The following is a 27,423-nucleotide window of genomic DNA, read 5'->3' as shown; positions in this document are numbered from 1 at the left end:
GACACGCCCTGATGCATTCTGCTGTGTGTGAAGGCAGGCTGAGCTGGGTTGGGTCGTATCACTTGTGATCATAAGCCCTGGCCAACACCAGCTGGCTCTGACGGGTGAACCTGTGCAGGAAGTTTTAGGAGGGTGTGGAGCTGTCTTTGGGTGGCTGCCCAGTCAGCTCCTCCTAGCTCAACTTTCAATGTTCAACTTTGCTTTTTTTTTTTTTAAACTTATTTTTTTGCCCAAGGTCACTCTCTGGCTTCTGGAATCCAAGTGGTTGTGCCTACAGCAAGATGTGCCAAGGAGTGAATAACCACTGTGGGCAGCCCCCATGAAGGACTCACGGAAGTTGTTATATTTATCCCAGATCCCTTGCCCCTCAAGTGCAGTAACTCTTCTGGCCTGTCTAGACTGGCGTACAGTCACCCAGCAGACAGGAGCTCCGACTGCCCTTGGTGGTGGCTGAGTTGGTAACACAATCTACTCGTTGCATTTTTCTTCCTTCCATCACCCCTGACTTCTCTACTGGTGTCGTCTTTACCACCTGAATAAACTACTTGCACCTGAATGCTTGTCTCAGGTTCGGCTTCTGAGAAGACCAAAACTAAGACAGAAGACATGGCTCAGGGATGTTGGCGCTCACCCTTGTCTCCTCTGTCCATATCAGCTGATGAATCACACATTCCGACAAGTCCTTCTAATGCCTCAACCTCATGCACAAATACCAAGTGATTTCTCCTTTCATTTTTCTATCCTACTTTCTTTAGAGCAAACAAGGCACAGGGGAACATGCAGGCTACTACCCTCTATTTGTAGGGGTTAAAACCTTTCAGATTTTCTATTTCAAAGTTGAAAATACCACGAACAAGGTGCCAGCCGTCTACACTCTAAGGGCTGAGATAAAAGACTGAACAGTGTGCAAGTTCATTGTGGCTGACGTTTCATCTTGACTTAATTTTTCTTCACAAACTAGATGGGGAAAGAAGTTAACATAAAACAAGCCCCCGAACAGCAGACAATCAGAATTAAAGCCTCAGAACACCGTTGGTTTGCCAAGATCCATCTCCATCAGCCCTGCTGCATGATTGAGACTAACTTCTTCCATTCGCTCATTACAGAGAGGCTGGAATGTGGTGTTGCATCAGGAGAAGCCAACACATTTCCCCAAAGATGAGAACTTCTGAATGACTTAAAATAACACATGCCCAGAAATGATTTAGAGCTCTATCCTTTCAAGAGTCGTGTCTGCAAATCAGGTGAACTACGTCCACAAATCCCCCGGAGTCAGTGCTGGGGACGCCAGTTACTGTCCGTTGATGAAGACAGATGGGCAACAGGAGATGGGGAGCGGCTGGCCATGCCCCATGACAAGGGGGTTGCAATGCCAATCGTCCACCCTAATTCATTATCCATTCTCAGCAAACAGCTTCATGCTTTCAGCTTTCTCTCTCCCACTTTCCTCTGATCTTTTTTCTTCTTAATCCCAAATGTGAAAGTATTACTCTGCTCTTTGTAAACCAGAAAACACCATGCTGATTTCCTGCCCCATCCGCCCCCAAAGAGAAGACTTGAAGAAGCCAGTGCTGTGGACTGGATGAGGACCTGCATGCACCCCAGGTCCCTCCTGCTGACACTCTGGGGCAAAATCAGGTAGCAACTCTCTCCTCATTAGGCAGAATTCCTAGAATGGCCCACCAAAGATGTTCTGCCCCAATTCCCAGACCATGTGTGTGGGATGAGTGACCGCTGTCATGATTATGTTACATTGTTACATGGCACAGTTGATAGAGTGGCCTTCCTGGATTATCTGGGTGAGTCCAGTGAAATCACATGAGTCCTTAAAAGCTGAGTGATTTCTCTAGCTGGTGACAGAAGGGACAGGTGGAGAGACTGGAAGCATGAGAAAGACTCCATACATTGTTGCTAGTGTTGAAGCCGATGAGGGTAGAGTGGGGAGTGAGAAGGAATGCAGGTGGACTTGAGGAACTAAGAGAGGATTCCGGCAAATAACCTGCCAAGAATTGGCAACCTCAGTCCTACAACTGCAAAGATCTGGATTCTGCCACCACACAAATAATTCTGGAAGAAGATTCTTCCTTAGAGCCTAAGAACTTAGGCAACCAACACTGTGATTTCAGCCTTCTGATACTCTGAGCATGAACCCAGCTGAGCCCACCCACTGCACTGTGAGCTGATAAGTGTGTGTTGTTTTCAGCTGCTAAGTGTGTGGCGGCTGTTACACAGCAGCAGATAACGGGCGTGTCTCTGAGCACCGAGCATCTTCACTGTAGCTCATCACAGACCCCACTACTGGACAAGGCAGCCACATGGATTTTGCACAGCCTGCACTGCTCGCTTACAACACCAGCCCAGCCCCTGTAGGCATTTGAGCTTGCAGTCCTTGAACTACACTGAAATCCTGCACTATGGCTGCAACTTTCCAATCCCCCCCTAGAAGAACGCAAGCCCCTAGACTTTGTCATCATGCCTGCACCCTTGACCACCGCCGCCCTCTGTTCTCATCATCATGCCTCTGCTTTGTAGCACTATCCTGTTCCTGATGGTGCATGTCAAGGGATCCCAACCCCTACTGCTAACCCGTGGGCCCTGTTGCCTGTCCCAGCCACATGACAGCTGCTCCAGCATTGCTCAGTCCACAGTAGGGTGTGGATTTAATCTGAGCTTCCTCCCCAGACCGCCTGCCTCTTGCTGCAAGTCACCAGAGGAAACTGGGTTTGAAGCAGAGTGTTCCGAGTCAAGACTGTCTGCTCTGATGGAGCATCCAAGGCCCTGCGTGCTTTCACTAAAATTGTGATTGTAACAACAGCAGCCGTTCCCAGGAACAGAGCTAACACTGGCTGGCATGTGCCAGCCACTGTTTTTAGCACTCAACGTCGTTAAGCCTAATTTAATTTGCAAGCGGACTCTTCACAGGTGTTGTTACTTTCTCATTAAGAATTGAGACTCGGGTGAGGTATCTTGCCTGAGGTTACATAGGAGGTAAGGGACACAGCTGTGATACCATCTGGGCCTTCTGGCTCCTAACTCTGTACTCTTCTCATAAGTATTGTCCCAATGATGACATCAGAAGCAGAAAGTCCTGCAGACAAGGCAAATACCCACATGCAGGTTGTTAAGGTCAGACAAACCCATCCTGGCGGTGTTACGTGGGTCATTCTCCCTGCTCTCTCATTTCCTGTCTTCCAGCTCAGCTCTGAGAGTCAGTCAGTCACTCAACCAACATTTATTGAGCACCTACTATGTGCTGGCCCTGTGATGGTCACCAGGGATACAGCGATGAACAGGACGCTTGTCTTGTAGAAGCCTATATCCCATGGAGGAGAAACATGCTTTATGTAGTAGGAAATGGGGCCGACTCAGACCCATTTGCTATGAGCGAAGGCATTTATGAGAAGAGGGTATCATAACTGGGTATGAAAATGAGAATGAGCCATGCTCAGTGGTGAGGGTGGTGTATCCCAGGCAAAAGCAACAGCAATTGCAAAACCCCTAAAGAAGTGCAAGGGGAGTGTGTGCCTCAAATAGGATGAAAGAGACCAAGGGCTGCAGAGGATAAAGTCAGAGATATAACCAAGAACTATGTCTTGTGGGGTCATGTGGGCTGTCAAAGAATATGGTATCTTTCTAAGTGCAATGGGAAGTCATTGGAGCATTTTAAGCCAGTAAAAGGCATGATGTGGTTTATGGTTTTAAAGGCTTACTTTGCTCTTGAGAAGAGAGGGGAGTGCAGGGGTAAGAACAGCAGCCAGGAGACCTGGTGAGGAGGCTGGTAAATGGTCTGTGTTGCTCAAAAGCTATGTGGGTAAGATGAGCGAGCACTTTGTCTGCAATGACATGGCTTCCAGTGTGGAATGTGGTTCTGTTAACCTACCCCCATTTTCTCACTCCACCCTGCCCCTTTGCTGAAGCAGGCACAGTGACTGACCCTGCTCCCTCTGAACCTCTGGCATTTGGCCCCCTACCTGTTTGGGGGTCCGCAGCAGCTCCTCAGCTGTGACCACAGCTGTTATGGCCTTGCTGTTTTCTGCGTTGGGGTAAAGGGTGACAGACAGCCCAGCCACGAGCTGGATGGCCAAGTCTGTCACCGACACTTTGTCATCTAGGACGGTTATTGTCTTCTCTGCCAGGATGGAGTCAGACAGTGGAGACAACACCTGTGGGATTGGCAGGACACAAGGAAAATCCATCACACCTGTTTCCAGATGTTAGCCCCTTCCCCAGCAATATTTCTTCCATCCCAACAGGCCTGAGGTCCAGAATACAGGGCAAAGGAGTTACATATCTACTTCACTCTATTCGCTGGCCCATCCCATGCCTTCGTGAGAATCAAAGTTACCCTTTCCCCAAGACACCTTAATTCTCCCTGTTGAAAAATCAGAATAGATATTAAAATCCATTCTGTCTTTAAAAGGGAATGACTCCTCCTATTTAGATGAAGTACACTTGTACAGTGCACAACCTGGTTAACTGTACAGGTTAACTGTACAGGTGATCCTGTTGAACAGACTCATGAAGAGTTGAATTATAAATTTATAAAAGTGGATTATAAATAGCTCACTCCTCCCACCACCACCACAATGTATCCTCTGCCAAAACATTGCTTTCTGCCTCATCTTGTAAGCCAAATGTTGGGCTTGAGATGTCCAGGGGAAATGATAGGAATGTGTTAACCATTTCCACATGTAGTGTAAGGATCCCGAATGACATCCAGAAAGGTGGATTCAGTAGGTGGGACTTGAGGGATTGAGGAAAAGGCTGTCCAGGCCCCATCATCTGTCCTGAAATTTTACCATTCCATACACTTCCTCCAGTGAAAAAGAAGGAGCAGGATTTCAGAGAGAGTTTGTTGAATAAGTAAATGGCAGCAAGACAGAATGACTGGAAGAAGGAAGAAATGAGAGGAAGAATCCATGCTTTTTCCCTGAGCCACTGGTAGAAGCGGTGCATGGAGAAGACAATGGCTACTTCTAAGAAGGCATAGGGGGAATAAGTTAGAACAGTGTGTGTTCAGAAGGAGAATCAGAGTAGGATGGGGGTGCTGGGAGGTGATGGGAGTAGTGGAGGCAGCCATTGAGAATGAGGTCACATGGCGAGCTAAGAGGGTGCAGCTGCCACCTTCTCCATTCTGTTTGGAAGGAGGCTGGACTCAAGGTCTGGCCTGGGCTCATCTTCCTGCGTCCCCACGATACAATCTGGAGCCATCATGGGGTTGAGGAATTGGCCACAATGACCTGCCCACTCATTGAGTCTCCCTCAATACTGCACACATGCCCAGTGCTGGGGACACAGAGACTCCCAGCTCCCTACCTGGATGGTCGTCATCCCAACCTCTCGCCCGACCAGGACCCGGCTGTCCTGGAGGGTGGCCACGTGAGGTTCCTCCAGCTTCATGAAGTCTGCCACCAGGTGAGTGATGTCGAACTGCCAGTCGGGACTAAGCAGGTAGCTCGGCTGGCCCCATGGGCCGGCGCCCTCGGACACAAACTGGGTGAGGACCCGCACGGTGGCGTGCTGGTACTGCAGCGCGCAGCCCCGGCCTCGCCGCTCCTCCTCATCCTCATCCTCACTCTCACGAGTGGGCCTGTGGGAAGGGACAAAGAGCTCTCAGATCCAGGGAGAGGCATCTAAGATGTTCTTGAGACAGGCAGGCACCCGCCTCAACCTCAAGGAGATCACATTGAAGACACGAGCCCCAGGACCACGCAAGGGGCACCAAGCCTATCTCTAGGCAACACTAAGCGATGGGCATCTCTTTCTCGAATACATTTATTGAAAAATAAAAGACAAGGGCTAATATGTACTAAGCCTGCACTGTCTCATAAGTAGGCATTGGCCACGTGGCTATTTTAATTTTTATTAATTAATGAATTATTATTACATTTTTAGAGACAGGGTCTTGCTCTGTTGTCCAGGCTAAAGTGCAGTGGTCCATCCTAGCTCAATGCAGCCTTGAACTCCTGGGCTTAAGTGATCCTCCTGCTTCAGCCTCCTGAGTAGCTGGGACTAAAGGCATGCGCCATCATGCTTGGCTAATTTTTAAAAAAATTCTGTAGAGATGGGGTCTTGCTATGTTGCCCAGGCTGGTCTTGAACTCATGGCCTCAAGTGATTCTCCCACCTTGGCCTCCCAAAGTGCTGGGATTACAATTATGAACTACCGCACTGAACCCTAAATGTTAATTTAAATAAATAAAAATTAAATAAAAAATTGAACTTCCCCGTCACACTGGCTACAGCCCAGGCACTCCATAGCTACTTGTGCTAGTGACCAACATGTTGGACAGAGGGGTTCTAGAACATTCCACCACTGTAGAAAGTCCTATTGGACAGAACTGTCTTACACATTTGAGATGTGGCAGGTCCCACTTTATGCTTCCACATGTATGAACTCTTTTTAACCTCATAACACTATGAGGCAAACTCATAATTATACTCATGACCAGATGAGGGAACTAAGAAACAGAGAGGTTAGGTAGCTTGCCCATGCTCACAAAGCTAATTAGTGGCAGAGATTGGATTGGAGCCCAAGGAGTCTCAATTCTTCCCCCTCAGGGATGTGGAACAAACTCATTGTCTTGGCCACTCATGACCACAAACTAATCTGAAGGACTGGGTGGATTCACGGCTGTCCTCCCCCATCAGGCCAAATGCCTTCAGCTTCTCCTTGTAGAGATCGATTCCGCATCTCACTGTCCTACTCACTCTTCTTGAGACGCTCTCCCTTACGAGAAAGGCCCTGGTGCCTGGGGGACTGTCAGGAAAAGAGTCCCGGTGGTCTGGGGTGGAGCATTCCAGGCAGGAAGCTACGAACTCAGCAACACCTTCACTTAGCTAATGTCTGCTAATCCGGGAGTCACAGGGCTGAGAAAACAAGGCCCCATACTCTCACATGTGACAGACAGACAGTCCGGAAACTCAGATAACAAATCAGAGGTTTTTAGAAAATAGTGAGCCCAGCGTCCATTAGAAATGCAATTAAGTTTTATCCAATAACTTGATCTGCACGGAACATTTCAAGCTTATAGATATGCATAAAGCACAGAGAAGGACTCTGACTTTTTTTTGGAGAAAACAAACCAAACTTCAAATTGCCTGGTAACCAAGATGCTAAAAAAATGTATTCACTCCATCGTGTCATTTTGGGAGAGCCACTTTCAAGAGACAGTCTCATATAAGCCCCGGTGTAGAGTGCAGACAACCTGGGTTTGACACGAACCTGCTGTTTAGCAGCTTTTGGGCCTGGCTGGGTTATCTGGGAGCCTTGGGGAGATTCAATTGCTGAGATGATACCAGCATCTCCAAAGCATTGGGTCCTTTAGCGTTAAGGTCAGTAAATAGAGTTGTTATTATGGCTCTAAGGCATCTCCCCATCCGAGGCTCACCTCTTACTGGTCACAATGGGGACCCTCCAGCCCTTTATTTGGCTGAGCTCCGTGTCAGAGACCTCGATCTGCAGGGGCAGCCGGGGCACCCACACGGTGACATGCAGGGGGGCGCTCAGGTACTGGTATGTGAAGTTCACCACCGCATCCATCTTTCCTTTGATCTCTTTGCCATTGACAAAGATGTAGTCGCAGCGGTCAGACACCTGCAAAGACAGAGGGAGAAAGGATGGAGGAGAAGTTCATGGGACCTTGGAGACCATCTTTTTTTTTGTTTTTCCTATTATCTTGCAAAGCACAAATGCTTAATTCAGGTTTCTCCTAATGCAGAGCCTGAGACTAGGATTTGGTGCACTCAGTGTAACTGGGAGCTGACCCCAGGGAGCAGGGGTGAAGGAGCAGATGAGGAAGACAGAGAAAGAAGAAAACCCAACAGGAAGGTGCATGTTTGAGGCTGCTACAGGGACCCCGGGCTCAGTTTTCAGACGCTTCATGAAAAGCATCTGGAATTGTCCACCTGAGGAGTAAGAGGTGGGAATATTTTTAGCTACCATCTCTTATTCCTGCTGGTTGAGGGCTTCTCTGCCTGGGACAGAAAACAGAAAGCAGATTGAGGTGAGACTGCAATCAAACAGTGAACTTGAACTTGCACAGAACTGCAGCTGTAGCTGGAATCTGGGTTAGCTGAGTGATTTGATGTGAGCACCAGAGGTTTTCGCACCCCGGGCAGGTGTGACTTTTCAGAAAGTGAGCTGCACCCACAACCCACCTCATCCACCCTCCAAGGATGCAAAGGGCCTGTAGAGCCTTCCTCCCCAGCGTGGTTCTCACTAATTCTGAGGTCTCTCCCCTGCATGCACATGCAGGCCTGATGTAGGTTCTTCATGGTCTCCAGGCTTTGGTAAGGCCAGTCCCTGCGCCTGGAAGCACCTTCCCATCCCTATTTGCCGGACCTACCCCAGCTCAGGGGTCCCTGGGATAAGTCTTCTATGACCCCGTGGGATTGTTTATATAGTAAGTGTTCATTATGTGAACGGCCGATCACATTAGGGATTATCAACCTGTGTTCCCTTTCCCTATGTGCCTCCCTTTCCTTTTCCCCTTTCTGGCAGATTGCTGTCTCAGGAAAGGGATGAGACAGAGCAGAAAGAAAAATCAACACACAGACTAAAAAAAAAATAAAGTTTGCAAGTATTTGGCTTTTGTGTTCCAAGATTATTCATCCAAATATGACTGTATCAAGCAGCCCACTGGGCATTCCCAGTGTAGCAAGGAAACAGCAGAATGATGTCTGTGTTCTCAAGCAGGCAGGAAGGGGCAACGTGGACAACAATGAGGGCCATTGGGGAGGTAACCTGTGCGGACTGTGACCGGTAAAAAATGTCCCCTAGGAACTGCGAACAGAAGACGATAAGACAAGATGTGCCCTTCCCCGAGGCCTTGGCAATAGTTAAGTCCCCTGGAAATTAGACTGGCATTCTGTTTCTGCCACCCTGATGAATTGAAAACTGAAAAGAGAAACCAAGTTGGGTTATCGAGAAACAATATGACCCCTGTTGAATAGCCAAGCTTATCAGATGTGATTTAAATTGGTCCCAGGTGTCCATATCACCTCTTAAATAAGAAATCTTTGAAGGCAAAAGTACTTCTTGTTTATTTTTCACCTCTGGGTTCCTTACACCAGCTGCTTATGAAGCAGGAGCTCAGTGAAATGGATATTGCATGGATGAATGGATGGATGGATAGAGGGATAGACAGATGAACAGATGGATGAGTGCACACACTGATGCATAGACAGATGGACAGATGGAGGAATGAATGGATGGATGGATGGACAGGTGAATGGGTGCTGGATAAATGGGTGAATAGGTGGGTAGATGGATAGACAGATGAACTGATAGATGGTTGCACACGCTAATGGACAGATGGATGGACAGACAGGTGAATGGGTAGTGGATGAATGGGTAGATAGCTGGATAGATGGATAGACAGATAAGCTGATGGATGCATGCACACACTGATGGACAGACACATGAATGGATGGATGGACAGGTGAATGAGTGGTGGACACATGGGTAGATAGCCGGACAGATGGATAGACAGATGAACTGATGGGTGGATGCACACACTGATGGACAGACATATGAATGGATGGGTGGACAAGTGAATGGCTGGTGGATAAATGGGCGAATAGGTTGATAGACTGATAGACAGGTGAACAGATGGACAGATGGATACATCGATGGACAGACAGATGGGTGGATGCATGGATGGATGGATAGATGGATAGACGGACAAGTGAATTGTTGGTGGATAAATGGGTAGATAGCTGGACAGATGGATAGATAAACTGATGGATGGAAGCACACACTGCTGCACAGACAGATGGACAGAGGGATGGATGAGGAGGGCCTTCCCTTCATGGGGATGCCTGCTTCAGGGGAGTCATCAAGGATCTTGGGGTTGATGGAAGATGCAGTGAGAGACTAAAATGAGATGGAGCCAAAAGCCACAAAAACACAAGAAGTTAATTCAAAAGTTTCTAGAAAGCGCTCAGGCAGTGTTTTCTAACCTTTCTTGGGTCATTCACTCTTTTGAGAATATGCATAAAGCTAATTCTTGCTAGAGAAATGCACACACTTACAGTTTAGTGGAACATTTCAGAGTTAATGAAGTCACTCAGAAACCCCTCACATAGCACTTAGCATACTAAGCTATAATTACTGATTTGCTTATCTGTCTGCTGTCTAGATCATGTAGGTTGGAAAGAACAGAGTCCCCTTCTGGAGGTCTGTGGCCTCGGCCAAATAACGTTTAGTGCTGAGTGAAGAACTCCTGTAATCTGATCACCCTCTCTTTCCCCAGCTTCCGGGAACCATGGATGGCTACTCTGGGCTCAATTTTCATCTTCAACTTGCACTTCTGTTTGGAGAGGCAGCTGGTGAGGGCTGGGCCGAGAGAATTTCCTCCATCTGCTGGGGACAGTGGCAGGGAGCAGTTGGGAGGGGAACACATGGATGGATCTTCTCATTCATGGTCAAGAGTGGTTTAAAAATGTTTACATGCTGATTAAAGAAGGAAGACAATTTTAGTTGCCGTCCCAGGCTTGTCATTAGCGGGTAAACACTGTCCTGGATCTGGGAAGGCATTAGCATAATAGCCGAGCAAGAGTTATATCAGTAATCACTTCTTTAATCAATGTTGTAATTTACAGACCATTGACTTTTCTCATTTATTACCTTTCTGAGCTCTGGTGGGAGGAAACCTGGCCGCTCCCGAATATATAAATAATTAAGAGCAATGCCAAGGGTATGAAGTTGCCGTGCATGATAGAGCCATCGTCACTGCTATTCCTGAAGGTGTCATAAATGTCTGGGGACATCTCAGGATGCATTAATCATCTCCTAAGTGGCTAGCAGTGAGAACCACCGTATGAAAAAATGAGCCCGCTCATCTGCAGAAAGGAACCAAAATCCCACGGGAGTCTTTTTAGTTCCTCGGCTTTGTTTCTCAGACTGCTTTTCCTCTTTCATTGTGGAGGAGCTGCCGGTTGAGAAAGCTGCCCACTGGACTCCACTCACTCCGACGTTTAAGCTGTGCGGGCAGAATGCATGGTAGCCACGGCCCAGAAATCAGTGTCCGCCTGTGAGGACCCAGGGGCGGCGGGGTCACGTGGGGCTTGGTGGAGCCACATATGGTCAGTTGCCATATTCTGTTATCGCTCAGGCTTTGGCACCTTCCTGAGACGGCACCTGCCTCCTAGGAAGAGCCTGGGGGTCACTTTCCGAGGGGAGAGCAGAGGCATCTGCTGGTCAGTCATGGACGTCCCATGGGAGCCTGGCCTGAATCGCCCTCTAGCCAAGCTGGTTCTCAGACTTGAGCAAGCCTCAGGGAGGGCCTGTTGGCACAGACTGCCGAGTGTCCATCTCAGATTTGGCAGGTCTGGGGTGGGGACCCACACGGGCATTTGTAACCAGTGGCCGCAGATGCTGTTGCTGCTGCTGCTGCTCTGGACATCACTTTGAGATCCGCTCCTTGCACCCTCTACATCCTGCTCATGACGGTAATCATTTAGTTATGATGCTTGAAAGTGCATCTCTGTGCTGACAGCTCCTCAACTCCTGTCTCTGGATACCCACCTGCTTCTTCCACATCTCCATTTGGGTCTCTAATTAGCATCTCAAATTAATCGTGTTCAAAAACCAAACTCCTAGTATGGTTCTTGTGCATCTCAGGGCACTGAGGTTGTGCTTGAATGAAGTTCAGACACAGGAAAATCAAATGTACATTTCTTGTACACCCAAGTTTGTGGACCTGCTCCGTTAATACGAATGAAATGCTCGTACACCGTAACAATCCCTGGTTCACATCTGCAAGGTGCTTTCATGTCATTTTCTTTGTTTTTCTTTGAGCTCAAGTGTTTTATTGCATGATATGATAAATATAGTTAATAATGGCATATTGTACATTTCAAAACTGCTGAGAGAAAATTTTGAATGTTCTCATCATGAAATGTAAAGTATTTGAGATGATGAATATGCTACTTAGCTTGACTTAGTCATTGTATTAAGAACACATTTATTTATACATCATATCACTTAGTACCGCATAAATATATACAATTATAATCTGTCAATTTACAATAAAATAAAAAATTGAAAAAGAAAACAGAAAAGAAGGCCGGGCACGGTGGCCCATGCCTGTAATCCCAACCCTTTGGGAGGCTGAGGCGGGCGGATTACTTGAGATCAGGAGTTTGAGACCAGCCTGGCCAACATAGTGAAACCCTGTCTCTACTAAAAATACAAAAAAACTAGCCAGGCGTGGTTGTGAACACCTGTAATCCCAGCTACTCAGGAGGCTGAGGCAGGAGAATCCCTTGAACCTGGGAGGCAGAGGTTACAGTGAGCTGAGATCGTACCACTAAAGTCCAGTAAAAACATGAAAACAGAAAAGAAACCCATTTTTTAAAAAAACAATTTATAAGGCTTTATTTTTTACCATAAAATCAATTTTGCCTATCTTCCTAGGCCACCAGGTTTCTTCTGGTTATTATTTGCTTGATTTGTCTTTTTCTCTCTTTTACTTTTAGCCTTTCTGGAGCCTTCTGTATCCTGGATGTTTTAGATGATCTGTAAAAATAAACACTTATAATGATTTTTTTTTAGAATGTTTTCTCTATAATTCATCATTCTTTTGCTGGAACTTTTAGCACATTCATGTGAGTTACAATGGATGTTTTACTTGGATTTATTTCTACCATATTCTTTGTGCCATCTATTTGTCCATCCTGTTTTCTTTTTGTTTTGCTTTTTTAAAATTTCATTTTTGCCTTCTTTGCCTATTGTTTTCATACTCAGTTTTTCTAGAGCTACGGACAGCAGTTATGATCCTATTTTGTAGATGAGAAAACCGAGGCTTGCCATGGTTGCGGCTCATCCAAGATAGAGAGGTAAAGTGAGAACTGCCAGCAAGAGTCGGTTCAAGATTTGACTGGACGGTGTCAGCCATGTTGCTGATACTAGGATTATGGCCTTGGCTGAGGTCGTCCTTCCTGCCATGTGACTGTTCGAGTCATTTGCATTCCTGTGGGCAGGTGGGCAGGGGAAAGGCAGGTGCTGAGAGAGGCCACTGTCCAGCAACTGTGGCATGCCCGTGGCAAGGGGCCAGTGGCAGTCCGGAACCTCTCCTCAAGTGGTTCTGCCTGCATTTCCTCATCCCATCCCCCAGGGGCCACTCGGAAAGGCTGTCTCTTTCCAAGTCTAGGCAGGGAACAGATGGTCCACACAAACCTGGAACGTGAGGACTGCTGATCGAAGGGGCAGGTAGGGTTAAGGGAAAACAGTGTGAGCGGGGAAAGCATGCCAGGGCTTAGAGGTAGGCAGTGAGTTGGTCTGCATCCTCCAAACTCATGTCTTCCTGGAACCTCAGACTGTGAGCTTGTTTGGAAACAGAGTCTTTGCAACCCAGGGGCCTCTTCTCAACAGTTGCCTCTGAATCTAGGGCTATTGTTGGAAAATGTTTAAATAATATCTCCTTTTCAGCTCTGGAAAAATCCTTAAATGATGTACAAGTTCCTCTCTGATGTGCCTGGTTATCTTCCCTGTGCATCTTCTGTGGTTTTCCCACTGTTCACTCCACCCAGCCACTGGCCTCCCTGCTGGTTCCTGAACATGCCAGGTGCACACCTGCCCCAGGGCCTTTGCACATGCTGTTCTCTTTGCCTGAAGGCTCCTCCCCTACTTGTTTGCCTGATTTGTTCTTCCTGTCCTTCAGCTCTTTAATACAGTGGATCTCAACCCGGGCAATTCTGTCCCCCAGGGGACATTTGAGCATCTCTGGGCATCTTGGTTGCAACAAATGGGAGGATAGATTTGCAGCCAGTATCTAGGGGATGGAGGGTAGGATGCTGCTCAACGTCTTACAGTGTCTAGGCCAGTCCCCCACAACAAAGAATTAACCCACCCCAGATGTCAATAGCACCGAGGCTAAGAATCCCTGCCTTGCTCAGATGTCAACTTCTCAAAGATTCTTTCTCTGCCATTTCCTTTTTTTGTGTGTGAGACAGAGTCTCGCTCTGTCACCCAGGTTGGAGTGCAATGGCACCATCTTGGCTTACTGCAACCTCCGCTTCTCGGGTTTAAGTGATTCTCCTGCCTCAGCCTCCCGGGTAGCTGGGACTATAGGCATGCACTACCATGCCCGGCTAATTTTTGTACTTTTTAAAGCAGAGATGAGGTTTCACCATGTTGGCCAGGCTGGTCTCGAACCCTTGATCTCAAGTAATCCACCCACCTTGGCCTCCCAAAGTGCTGGGATTACAGGCGTGAGTTACCATGTCCAGCCTGACGTTTCCATGTTAAATGGCAACTCCCCCGAACCTCCCTTCCCTCTTCCTTGCTTCCTGTCTCTAGATTGCTTACTGCAGATTTTACCTGCTCGCTTTGGTTATTACGTGTCCTCCCTCATGAGAACCTAAACTCTAGGATGGCAGAGATTTTTGTCTGTTTTGTTTACTGTTGTATCCCTAGGGCCTAACACCTGACACACAGTGGATACTCAATAAATAATAAATACGTGCTGAAGAATGAATGAATGAATCAGAGCTTGCAAACTGGTGGCCTCCCATCACATTTGGCCTACACAGTGTTGTTGTCTTTTTCAACAGAGACGGGGTCTTGCTCTGCTGTCCAGGCTGGAGTGCCTTCGGGCAATCATAGCTCACTACAACTTCACACTCCTGGGCTCAAGCAATCCTCTTTTCTCAGCCTTCCAAGTAGCCGGGACTACAGGCATGCACCACCGTGCCCAGCTAATTAAAAAACATTTTTGTTTTAGAGATGGGGTCTTTCTATGTTTCCCAGCTTGGTCTCCAACTAAAGGGCTTCAGAAATTCTCCCTCCTTTGCCTCCCCAGTCTATGGAGCATTAAATGGCCAGAGCTGGTCTCAGCATCAATGGGGCAGAAGGTTGCCAAGGTAACCACCACGTGTGGCCTTGGCAGGGAAAGGTGCTCAGGTATCTGGGTCACTGAACACTCCCTATGCTCAGGGGACACTCAGGGGTACCTGCTCACCCAGTGCCCCCAACACTACCCACCTATCACACACACACGCACACATGCACACACACGCACACGTGCATGCACACATACACGCATGCACACACACAGGAAGAGATGAACTTTTATCAGTGATTGCTTACTTTATAACAACAGCAAACATTCATTGACTGGCCACAGTTATCCAGGCACCATTCTAAGAGGCTCACATGGGTCATCTCTCTGAGTCCACGCTATAAACACAGGAGGGCACTGTTATATTTATCGTATCCACAGTGCAAATGAGAAAACCAAGGCGTGGACAGGTGATGTACCTTGCCCACGATCACACAGCTGGTATTCATAAGTCAGGATTTAAACACAGCCAGCCAACCCTAGAGGTCTGCTCTCAGCCATGATTCTGAGCTGGCCCTGCACTCAGGGAGGCCTGCCTTCTCCTCCATCACAGACAGGCTTTTCCTCTCCCCATTGACGTTGGGGCTTTGGCCAGGAAAATATGAGCAGAAGTGACAGCCATAATTGGACTAGTCCGAGCTTGGACTTAGGAAATGTGTACTCCTGCTAGTCTTTGGAACTTGACCATTAATAGCTACTTCCTCCAATCCCATAAGCAAGAATAAATTGCAATCGTCTTGAACAACTAAACACTGCAGTCGTCTGTTACACAGACTTGCTGACGGATTCATTCTGCTAAGAGATGGGACGTGGACAGTCCTGACTGTAACTTTCTTTTTTTTTTTTTGAGACGGAGTCTCGCTCTGTCGCCCAGGCTGGAGTGCAGTGGCGCGATCTCGGCTCACTGCAAGCTCCGCCTCCCGGGTTCATGCCATTCTCCTGCCTCAGCCTCCCCAGTAGCTGGGACTACAGGCGCCCACAACCGCGCCCGGCTAATTTTTTGTATTTTTAGTAGAGACGGGGTTTCACCGTGGTCTCGATCTCCTGACCTTGTGATCCGCCCGCCTCGGCCTCCCAAAGTGCTGGGATTACAGGCGTGAGCCACCGCGCCCGGCCTCTGACTGTAACTTTCAAGGGCTTTTACATGGCTTCCCCTCTCTTCCTTACCTCTCATTCACCTTTTCATCTTATTCTATTTTCTCTCCTGTTTAGGCAGAGGACACTGGCAAAGTTGAGAAGAAAGCAGGGACTGGCAGAGCCCTGATCCCGGATTTAGGAGGCTTCCCAGCATGTGGGAAGTCCCCTGTCAGAGAGTCTTGTCCTGGAGGGGCCACCGTTTCAGGACATTCACCAGGACCTGACTTGGGGACACTAGTTGAGAATCCCTTTCCTCTCGTCGCCTGCGCCTGTTCTCACCCCAGGGAACTTCTGGCTGATCTGGCATCTCCTGTGCAATGTGCCCTTCCCCGGCAGCGGCCAGAGCTGAAGTTTTACATTTTAAGGAGGTCTCTGGTGCAATTTCAGCAGTTCTCTCGTTACTAAAAGTGCATTATAGCTACTTCTTTGACATCACTGGAAGAGAAGGAAGAAGAAAAAGGCAGAGAAAAGTCAGGGCCAAGCAATATTTCTGAGACTATGTCTATGCTCGTCCCCTCCCTTTTACATCTTGCCCGGTGAAATGATGGCCAAACAGAATTCAAATGGCCAGGCAGAAATTTGTTCTGTGATAAATCACACTTTATCCAGCTGACAATGCACAGCGCTGCCAAGACCTGGACACATCTCCCGTCGTTCTCGGCTCGGGACTGCTGTCCATGCGGGGGGCTGGCAGCGCTCATGGGCTGCCTGGCCCGGCGTGCGGAGGAGGAAGGGGGGATGGCTGGTTGCCCGCCCCACGTGGGCCGAGGAGACAGGCAGGATGGAGGGTCAGGGCAGCAGGGACCCGAGAAAGGCGTAGTTTCTGACAACAGGACATGCTTCCTTGTAGGATGCAAATGTTGTGGTGAGGAACACAGGCTTGCATCTGCGTTGTGCTCGCGTCTGCCCTGCTCTAGGATTCATTTTCCTCATCTATGAAACAAGGATTCTTTCTTTCAACCAGTACTTTCTGTGCCCCTCCTGTGTGCTCAGTGTTTCTAGGCGTGGAGACACAGCAATGAGTGGGAGACACAGGATTTCATTTAGAGAGTGGGAATAGAGGATAACAAGTAAAAAGAAAATAATTGTGAGCAATAAATGCTACAATAAAAATAAGATAAGAAAATATGACTGAGAATGGTGCAGAGACCTCTCTCGTGAGGTGACGTTTAGGCCGGAGATATGGGGGAAGAGGGTTCCAGGAAAAGATTCAATTAAGAGGCACCAACATTTTTATTTATTTATTTATTTATTTATTTATTTATTTATTTAGAGACAGAGTTTTGCTCTTGTTGCCCAGGCTGGAGTGCAACGGCGCAATCTTGGCTCACTGCAACCTCCGCCTCCCGGGTTCAAGAGATTCTCCTGGCTCAGCCTCCCAAGTAGCTAGGATGACGGGTATCCACCACCATGCCTGGCTAATATTTTGTATTTAGGAGAGACGGGGTTTCGCCATGTTGGTCGGGCTGGTCTCAAACTCCTGACCTCAGGTGATCCACCCACCTTGGCCTCCCAGAGTGCTGGGATTACAGGCATGAGCCACCATGCCTGGTGACCAACATTTATTAAGTGTCTGCTGTATGCTAGTTTCTGTTCTAAGAGTTTATATGTGTAGATTCCTTTCATCTTCACACAAACCATTTTACAGGTGAGGAAAGCAAAGAACAGAGAAATCAAATAACTGGTCCAAGGTCTCACAGTGAACAGGAGTCAGAGCTGGATTTGAAAGCAACCATCTCGGTCCAGAAAAGCCTCACTTAACCTCTCCCTTACACTGCGTGAGGGCCTGGAGGGAGGAATAATTGTGGCCTGTTCTAGAAAGAGAAAGAAGGTTGGCAGTACAAGGTCAGAGAAGTAGGCGGAGCGTGTCATACCAGGAGAGAGCAGCAGGTTTACCAGGAGAACTAAATAAGAAAGCCTACAAGTAGGGGAATTAGCCCAGTGCCTGCAAATAGCAGGGACACACTGAAAGCCTGTGGCCAGGTAGAAACCTCAGGCCTGGCAGATGGGAATCTGCAGAGGGCGGGGTAGACGGAAGGTGTTAGCCCCAGAAGGGTGTTTACAAGGGGGTTGGAAGAGGAGAGTGGGGAGAGGCTTCCAGGATGACAACCTTAATCAGATCTGACCGCACCACGCATGCAGTTTCTCTCCCGCAGCTCCTGCCCCAGGTCACCCTCTGTACCATCTGCCTTCTTTCTCCTTAATAAGGCACTCGAGATCCTAAAGCCCTAAAACACAGAAGCGGACGCACAGGGAGGACGGCCATGTGAAGATGCAGGCAGAGAATGCGGTGATGCATCTACAAACCAAGGAAGGAATGCCCCGTTGCAGACGCTGGAAGAAACAAGGTGTCTGCCAGCAGCCGTTGCCTGGGATTGTTCCTTAGAGGCCTTGGAGGAGGGGTGGCCCTGTCCGCACCTTAACTCCAGACTTCTGGCCTCCAGAGCTGTGAGAAAGTAAGTATCTGTTGTTTAAGTCACCAGTCTGTGGCACTGTGTTGTGGCAGCCCTGGGAAACTGTGACAGGGTGTGGACACACCGCTCCCACCTGGGGCGGGCGATGCACTGTTTCAATAGCGTTACATGTCTGATATTTTCTTCCTGCATCCGTTTTCTGACTTGGAGTCATTCTTCTGAAGCTTCCTACACACAGACAGTGTTAACGGCCACACCAACAGTGCTGGGGCCTCTCACAGTCAATACAGGACCAAGGCCTTCCTAGGAGAACCAACGGCTGGCACCTTGCTGGAAGACACCCAGAGAGTACCCCATTCTCCCATTCCTCTCCGCCCTTGGCTAGATCGGGAACCATTGCTTGGAAAACCCATTTATGGGTGAGGCTGACATGGGCGATTTCCCAAACCCAGGCCACATTAGAAATGGAGTGGAGGTGCTGGAACAGGGAACAAGCGGGTGGCAAAGAATAAGGGGGTGGAGGAGAGGAAACCCCACTGTCATCCCATGGAGCTTCCTGTAGCCGCAGCCCTAGTTTCTTGGGGGGTCTTCCCTTGCCCCACTCCAGTTTAGAAGTTTGGCTGAAGCTCCGCCTCCAACCAGAAGAGTGAAATCATGTGACCATGGCCTAAGCCAATCAGGGCTTCTCATTCCCAGCCATAGCGATTGGCTCAGGGGTTAGCAGAGGACCTAAGCAGGAGCAATCAGAGGAGACCTCAGGATTTTGATTCAGGCCAGGCCAGGCAAAAGGTACATGCTCTTTTCTGCTAGATTTCTACCTGTAAAGATACCATCTGGGCCGGGCGTGGTGGCTCACACCTGTAATCCCAGCACTTTGGGAGGCCAAGGCGGGTGGATCACTTGAGGTCAGGAGTTCAAGACCAGCCTGGCCAACATGGTGAAACCCTGTCTCTACTAAAAATGAAAAAAAACAATAAAAAAAATAGCCAGGCATGGTAGTGCTCACCTGTAGTCCCAGTTACTCAGGAGGCTGAGGCAGAGGAATCACTTGAACCCAGGAGATTGAGGTTGCAGTGAGCCAAGATCATGCCACTGCACTCCAGCCTGGGAGACAGGGTGAGAATCTGTCCCAAACAAACAAACAACAACAACAACAACAAGATGCAGTCTAGTAGCTGTCTGCACCCATGGCAGGACAGAACAACTTGTGTGAGACACTGATCAGCGTGGAGAATGCTGAGCCAAGTGATAGAAAGTCGGAAATAACATAAAAATACTGATTACTTCATTTGAGTCCCTGGATCCAGCCATCCCGGAAGCCAGGAAATCTCTTACTGTTCAGATATAGGAACCCCTAGATGTTTTCCCCCTTAATTCAGTTTGGGTCTGTTAACCAAAATCATCCTCTCAAATATAAGGGGTAATTTTGTTGGATATCTTCCCCAGCCCAGACCCATCGGTGCCACTCTTTCCACCAGCCTCTCAGCAAGGAGGACAAGAAGAGAAACATAAGAAAGGTATAAAAATGAGAAACAGGCTGGGCACAGTGGCTCACGCCTGTAATCCCAGCACTCTGGGAGGCCGAGGCAGGCAGATCACTTGAGGTCAGGAGTTTGAGACCAGCCTGGCCAACATGGTGAAACTCCATCTCTACTAAAAATGCAAAGAATTAGCTGGGCAGGGTGGTACATGCCTGTAATCCCAGCTACTCAGGAGACTGCTTGAACCTGGGAGGCGGATGTTGCAGTGAGCTGAGATTGTGCCACTGCACTCCAATCTGGGTGAGAGAGTGAGACTCTGTCTCAAAAAAAAAAAAAAAAAAAAAAAAAAAAAAAAAAAAGAAAGAAAGAAAGAAAAAAGAAAAAGAAAAACATACAAAAAGTTGTCATTAGGCCCACAAAGCCTGGTCATGATTAATCCTCTAAGAGGAAGCCGGGTACTGTAAGAAGACAATTCAAAGCACACTGAGCAAGCAGCCTGGCTGAGTTTCAACTCAGATACATACACATTTGCTATTTAATAGTTTTGCTGCCCAGCATTCTCTTATTCTATTTTCTGCAACCATTTAAAAACTATTTCCAGGGGACCCTCTGCCCACATCCCCATGGCCGGTCTATGTGTTGAGGTCTTGGCCTCAGCCACACAGTTAAGTGGTGTCCATCACACTCCCCTGGCTGCAGGATTGGTTCAGGGATGGTCATGTGGCTCAGCCTGACTCAATGACAGAAAGCCCCAGGATTTCTGATTGAGTGACGGCAGTGTCTCATTTCTGCGGGACTTGAACCTGGGGAGGTGTGGATCTAGAGCCTCCAGGGGCCTCCATCTCAGGCTGAGAAGGCATCTGCACAGTTGAAGGCAGAGCTGAGAGGTGCAGAGAAATTGGTTTGTGAATCCACCTGTGCCTGAAGCCAACACCACCCTAGACCTTTTATTGAAAAGACAGTTCCTTCCTTTACTTATTAAGCCAATTTGAGGGTCTGAACTGTTCAACTACTGCACACTCCTTGATAAAGATATGATGGGTTGGCGTAAAATGCTGTTGAGACCAAACCCTGGTTCTCAAATTCATTCTAGCAGAGGGGTCAAAGTGGGACAGGAATGATAGGATCTGGCAGGAGAAAAAACAAGCACAGGATAACTGGTTTCCAGATCTACATCTTCCCCGAGGCAAACCAGATAACCCAGGTCTCAATCCGGACTCTATCCTGTGCTTCACGAACCTGACCAGAAACTTTTCATCAATGCAGAGACCAGCTGCAAGGTCCCTGGACTTAAAAACCTCTCTTTCCATTTAAGCGCACTCACATGGAGCCCTAGTTGGCTCAAGTAAAATCTGACTCATCAATAAATGGTCTTATCTTCCATAAAAGTCTTTTATGAGAACAGGATATTATTTGTGGCTTAAATGGGAGGGTCAGAACAACCTGATCTTTTTTGGCCAGTTCTAGAGTTCTAGGCCAAAAAAGGTTTGTCCATCAGCCTCTCCTAGGAATGAATGTGTGGCATAGCTCCTACCAGTCAAAGGTTTTGATTCTGTGCTTCCCATCGAACTTTCTGTGATGATGGAAATGTCCTATGTGTGTGCTGTCCAGTGCAGTAGACACTAGCCGCATGTGACTACTGAGCACCTGAGATGTGGCTAAAGTGACTGAGGAGCTGAAATTTTCATTTTTTTCAATTCTAACTAATTTAAATAGCCACACACAGTTAGTAGCTGCCATACTGGGCCGCACAGCTATAGGTAAATCTTAATATCAATCTGTGAGGACAGCATATTCCCATACTTGACTGAGCCTGCTGGGAATCTTAGGCCACATGGGCCTGGTGATCAGGCAGACCTGAGTTCAAATCTAGGCTCTGCTACTAACCAGCTGTGTGGCCTTGGGCCAGTCACTCAGCTTCTCTGGGCCTGAATTTTCACATTTGTAAAATGGGACTTAAGTAGTACCCACCTCATACTTTCTAGAGTGATCTACTTAAACCACAAACAAGAATATCCTGCAGTGTCATATTGCTCTGAGAGAAAAACAAAATTCTGAACAGACTCCAAGGCCTTGGACAACCTGGCCCTGCCTATTTCATCCATCTTAATGTTTTCTCTTCCTCTTCTTACTCTTCATCCTCCTTCATCCTGGCTGTTCTTTTGTTCCTTGGACACGGAAAGCCTGTTCATACCCCAAGGCCTTTGCACTTGATGTTCTGTCTGCTTGGACAGCTCTTTTCTAAGCTCTTGGCATTTAGATCTCAGCGCAAATGCTACCTCCCCCGAGAAGCTTCCATGATGGTTGACCATGAACTAGCCCTTTGAATTCTCTCCTCATCCCATTACCCTCTTGGTTTTCCCCATAGTATCTACAATATTTGAAATGAACTTGCTTTTATGTTTGTTTACTTATATACTTTCTAGCTCTGCTATTATAGATAAATTTGTGAAAGCGGGGTTCTGGTGTAGTTGGTTCATGACTGTATCCCCAGAGCATGGTACGTGCTCAGTAAATATCTGTGAAGAGAATGAGAAAATCATAGCTTTGATGAAAGGATTATGACTGTAAAGACTATGGCTGCAAAGCAGGATGTTAGTGGGTGTCATGTCCATAAAGGCCCCAAATGTGCTTACAGGGCTTTGCCTGGCCACTTGTGCTCCTATGAACCACCAAGAGAAGAATGTTCTCAAGGTGCTGCTGCCTTTCGCCACCAAAATGAGACACATAGAACCAACCCAAACCCTAGACAAACCTGGATCCCAGCCCACACAACTGGCACGCTGAGGCAGGGCTGCTCTACTTAACCCAGGGGCCCCTGAGGGAGAAACCAGTGCTTGCTGTTGTAAGTTACTGAGATGTCAGGTTTTTTGTTATGCAGCATTATCACAGCAATAGCTGCCTATTGCAAGTCTAGCCTCCCAGTGATTAAATAAAGACCCAAGTCCACTAGCCAATACAGTGTGGAGAACTCTCTGCTTTGAACAGCTCTCAGCTCTCAGCAGAGCTTAGTGAATATTGCAGCTGCCATGACCCCCATTACCAGTGCCACCTGACAATTATTGAGGACTTACTATGTGACAGGTGTGTCACACACCTTTTCTTTTTCAATCTTTGAGTAGTATCTATGCAATATGACTCAGGATCTCCATATCTGAGATAAGGACACTGAGGCTCAGAGAAGTTGACTTCCCCAAGATCACTCAGAAGGTAAGTGACAGAAAGACATAACAGGAGTCTGTCTGAGGCCAAAGGCAGTGACCCTTTCTTCCAGTTAAGTCACCACACTAGGCACTTTAATGGCAATGAGTGTCCTCCCACAGGAGACTGGAGACCCTGTGGTGTTTGCTCAACCTAGGGCAGGACTTCTCAACCTCAGCATGATTGACATTTGGGGTCAGATAATTTTTTGTTGTGAGGCTGTCCTGGAATCGCAGGATGTATAGCAACACCCTTAACTTCTAACCACTAGATGCCAGTAGCCTCTGCCCCAGGTGTGACAACCAAAAATGTCTCCAGACATTGCTAGATGTTCTTAGAGGGGTTCAACCATCCCACAGAGAACCACTGATCGAGGGCTGCCTGGGCAGGAGGAAGAGCTGACACAAAGGCATCGTCCTGCATGCTTGAGATGGATGACTGCATTCAGACTCACAGCAGCCTTCTGGGGTAGGCCTGGGTCTTTCCCTGTTTTGCAGATGAAAGAACTGAGGCTTAAAGAAGAACTTGTCTGTGGCAGAGTTCAAGCTCTTAAACATGCCATTTAAACTGCACTTTGAATCACAGATGGAGGGAAGCAGGCGCTAGAAGAGCCCTTCAAGGAAGGAGCGTCCTCGCTTTACAGCAGGGACCCCAAGAGCACAAAGGGGCCACGGTAGGGCAATGTCACCCAGCTTGGCTTGGAGCCTGGGACTTCTGGATTCCGGGAATTCCTTTGTTCTCTTTAATGTTTTTTTATCTGAGAACCAAATGGCTCTTGAGGATAAAGACCTTCCAGGGGTTCTTCCAAAGCCTCTCAGTCATGACAAGTACAAATAGAAAACTCTCTTCTGCCCACCCTGCTGCTTAGGGAGGGATGCCACCTGAAAGCAGAAATGCATCCTGTAGATGCCCTGAAAACTTGGGGCTGTTGCCAAAGGACTTCACACTCTCAGGGACTCGGAGCCTGCAAAATCAACAGTAGGTTCAACACAGAGAAAGTTTAGTGCTGACGGGAGCTCGAGCATGGGGCAACTATCAGGCTGTTGGCTGAGCAAGGTTGCTCTCCATGTGCCAGAGCTAATGCAGGCACCTTTGGTCACTGCGGAAAAGCCAGTCCTGCTCGTTGCCCAAATGCATTATTTTAAGCTCTGCACTACGATCCATTAGCTAGAATCGTGCCCTGGAGGTCAGATGGGCTGCACTGGAAATTCAATAGACGAACTTTCTCTAATGATATTTTAAATCTCAGAATCCCCACCCTGTCCTGGGCAGTGCCTAGCAACCCATGGCTGCAGGAGTCTTGGGGAAGGCACATGCAGGGCTGAGGACCAGGGTGGGGGCACCCAGGGAGCACAGGGTGGGGTATCGTGTGTCAGTGTCATTAGGGTGAGGGGATATATATAGGGTGCTTTCCAAATAGGAGGTACAGCCAGGTCCAGGCATTAATAATCATTATTCTCCTTGCTAAATGACTCCAGTGTCCCCTCCTTGAGGACCACCCCATCCCCAGTAGTCCCTGCCCAAGCCCCTCTCCAGCACAGTGTCCTATTCATGGCGCCCATCATCTTTGCAAGATTCTCATGCATTTTCTTATTATCTGCTTCTCTCCATCACTAGCATGCTGCTTCCTTGAGGGCAGGGACTGCTTTTGTTCTACTGATTGCTGTGTCCCTGATACCAGAATGGTACCTGGAAAATGGCCAGCACATCTGTGTTTAATAGCTTGTCATGTGACCTGTGAAAAACACGGACTGGATATTGCTAAATCTGTGACACCACACTAAGAAAACCACTGCCAGGTAATCTGTGCCACGTCATCAACTGCAAGCAAGACACACCTTTATGTCAAAGATGTTTTAAAGCTTGGATCCCATAGATAAGATCCTCTATGATGGACACTTGGGCATTGCAAGTGCTTGTCTGTATTGCATATTTTTCTTCCTATTATTGTTCCTGGGGTTATTGTTGGGCAAGTCATGGCCCTTGGCCCTTCTCCAGGTGCTGCTCCTTCACCTCTTGAATGTGAATCAACCAAGAGGCCGACATCCAGGGTTCTCTCCCATTCAGATGTTATGACTCTTATTAACCTGCACATCGCAGACCAGACTCCTCAGCCCTTATCATTCTTTCACACTGCACACTGGCCTGGCTTCATTTTCCAAGTACTCCAAGGCAGGGATATTCATGAGGCATTGCAAGGTGAGAGAAGGAACAGGCAGAAATGCATAAGGATATGGCTCTATTTCTGTAAGACAAACCAGGACTGAAAAGCCCTTATACGTGTGTGTTGCATTGTGTAGACACATGTGTGTGGGCATGTGTATGTGTGTGTATAGATTTGCCAATGAGACAGTTTGTGGTTAACAAAAACAGTATGTAAGATATCTTATTCTTAAAATAGTATCTCTGTATGTGGGTATATGTGTGTAAGAAATGACTACCAAAATGTTTACACTGATTTTCTAAGGGCGATGGGAGTAAAGGTAGTTCTTTCTTTCTTAGAGTTTTCTGGAGCAATTAGTATTGTAGACAAATTATATACATTACTTACATAATCAGAAAAAATACTCACCAAATTATTTCAGGGTGATTAAAAAGCCTACAAAAATAAATGAAACAAAATATGTATGTATATCATCACTTATATAGTTATCCTTGCTGGGAATGCAAATTTGAATCTAAATGAAGAAATATCAGGAAATCTCAAATGAGGAATATTTTATTTAAAAAGTAAAAAAAAGGACTGTATTTCTCAAGAGTATTCTGTGTCTTAAAAGACAGGGCAATGCTAAGGATCTGCTTCAGCTTAAAGGAGACTAGAGTACGTGACAATTAAATGTGCATGTGAGCCTAGATTGGATCTTGTACTGCAGAAAAATATGCTCCACAAGACATGGTTGGCCAACTGACAAAATTGGAAAACAGAATATGGATTAGATAATGTATTGTATCAACATTAAATTAACTGAGGTTGATGACTGTGGGTATGTAAAAGAATATTCTTATTCTTAGGAAATATACACTGAAGTAGTTAGAGTTAAAAGGCCTTGATATATGTAACTTACTCTGAAGTGGTTCAGCAACAAATCAATCTATCTATCTATCTATCTATCTATCTATCTATCTATCTATCTATCTTCTATCTATCTAAATCTACCATTTATCTAATCTATCACTTATCTATCAAACCTATCACCTATTTATAAATCATCTATTAAACATCTATCTTATCTATCTCCCTTCCTCTATCTGTCCACCCACCCATCTATTCACCTATCCACCCATCCATCCATCTATCCATCTACCTGCCTACCTGTCTATCTGTCTATCGAGAGGATGGGAAGAGAGAAAGAAAGAGAGAGAGACTGAAACTATGAAAAAGCAAATGGGTAAATATTGATAACAGTAGAACCTCAGTAAAGGGTATATAGTATAATTTGTCCAGTCATTGCAATCTTTGAGATAAGTTTGAAATTCCAAATAAAAAGTAAAATGTTAAGCAAAATTTGAATGTATAGAGACTATATAGCCTAATGGCCAAGATCTTTTGGCCCTCTAGCTAGAATCCCTTCTCTGCCATTTGCAAGTTGTGTGACCTCAGGCAGGTGGCCTCCATTTTCTGAGCCTCAGTTTCTTCTACTATAAGACAGAATTAATAATAGCGATAATGCAGATGTTGTGAGTAGTAAATGAGTTGGTATGCACAATAAAGTCTCCCATGTTTGCCTCTTCTGTTTGGCTGTGAGTCCTGAGAGGTTCACTTTCTTCATCTGTTTCTTCCTTACCAAAATCACAGAGCCTTAAATGTGGTAGTTGGTTAATAAATGTTGGCTGAATGAATTGAGGTGGAAAAGAGGAAGAAAGAAAAGAAAGAAGGAAAGAATGAAGGAAAGCAAAAGGAAAAGCTAGAAAGTAAAATCATAAAACCCAAGTCCTCCTGAACCTCGGCCTCCACGTTTGCACACTGGAGTCCCACCTACACACACTCGAGTGCTTACATGGGCCAAGCAGATCATGGAAGTGGACCAAATATAAGGCAACTGTGACAAATCAGAAGATGCTGGTGGGAGCTAAGCCATGAGGATGCAAATGCATTAGAATGATACAGTGGACTTTGGAGGTTTGGGGGGAATTTTGGGGGTGGGGGGTGGGAGGCAAGGGATGAAAGACTACAAATAAGGTGCAGTGTATACTGCTCGGGGGATGGGTGCACCAAAAATCTCACAAATCACCACTAAAGAACTTACTCATGTAACCAATTATCACCTGTACCCCAATAACTTATGGAAAAATAAAACAATAAATAAAGGGCACCCCACAGTGTTGCCAGGTGAGCACACTGTAG

The 27,423-nt window shown here is 47.1% G+C and overlaps 1 protein-coding gene across 1 annotated transcript in view; it reads right to left on the bottom strand.

Moving 5' to 3' along the window:
* The window catches only part of TMEM132C (transmembrane protein 132C), a 439,369-nt gene that overhangs the window by 6,446 nt on the left and 405,500 nt on the right, over nucleotides 1-27,423 (bottom strand). The window contains exons 6-8 of the mRNA XM_015109695.3: nucleotides 7,391-7,596; nucleotides 5,317-5,590; nucleotides 3,972-4,163 (exon numbers count right to left, since the gene is read on the bottom strand). Coding sequence (XP_014965181.3) covers nucleotides 3,972-4,163; nucleotides 5,317-5,590; nucleotides 7,391-7,596 — 672 coding nt within the window. The remainder of the gene's footprint in view (nucleotides 1-3,971; nucleotides 4,164-5,316; nucleotides 5,591-7,390; nucleotides 7,597-27,423) is intronic.

Source organism: Macaca mulatta, chromosome 11 (genome assembly GCF_049350105.2).
Source record: "Macaca mulatta isolate MMU2019108-1 chromosome 11, T2T-MMU8v2.0, whole genome shotgun sequence".
NCBI classification, from domain to species: domain Eukaryota; kingdom Metazoa; phylum Chordata; class Mammalia; order Primates; family Cercopithecidae; genus Macaca; species Macaca mulatta.
This window is presented reverse-complemented; position numbering and strand designations above follow the sequence as displayed.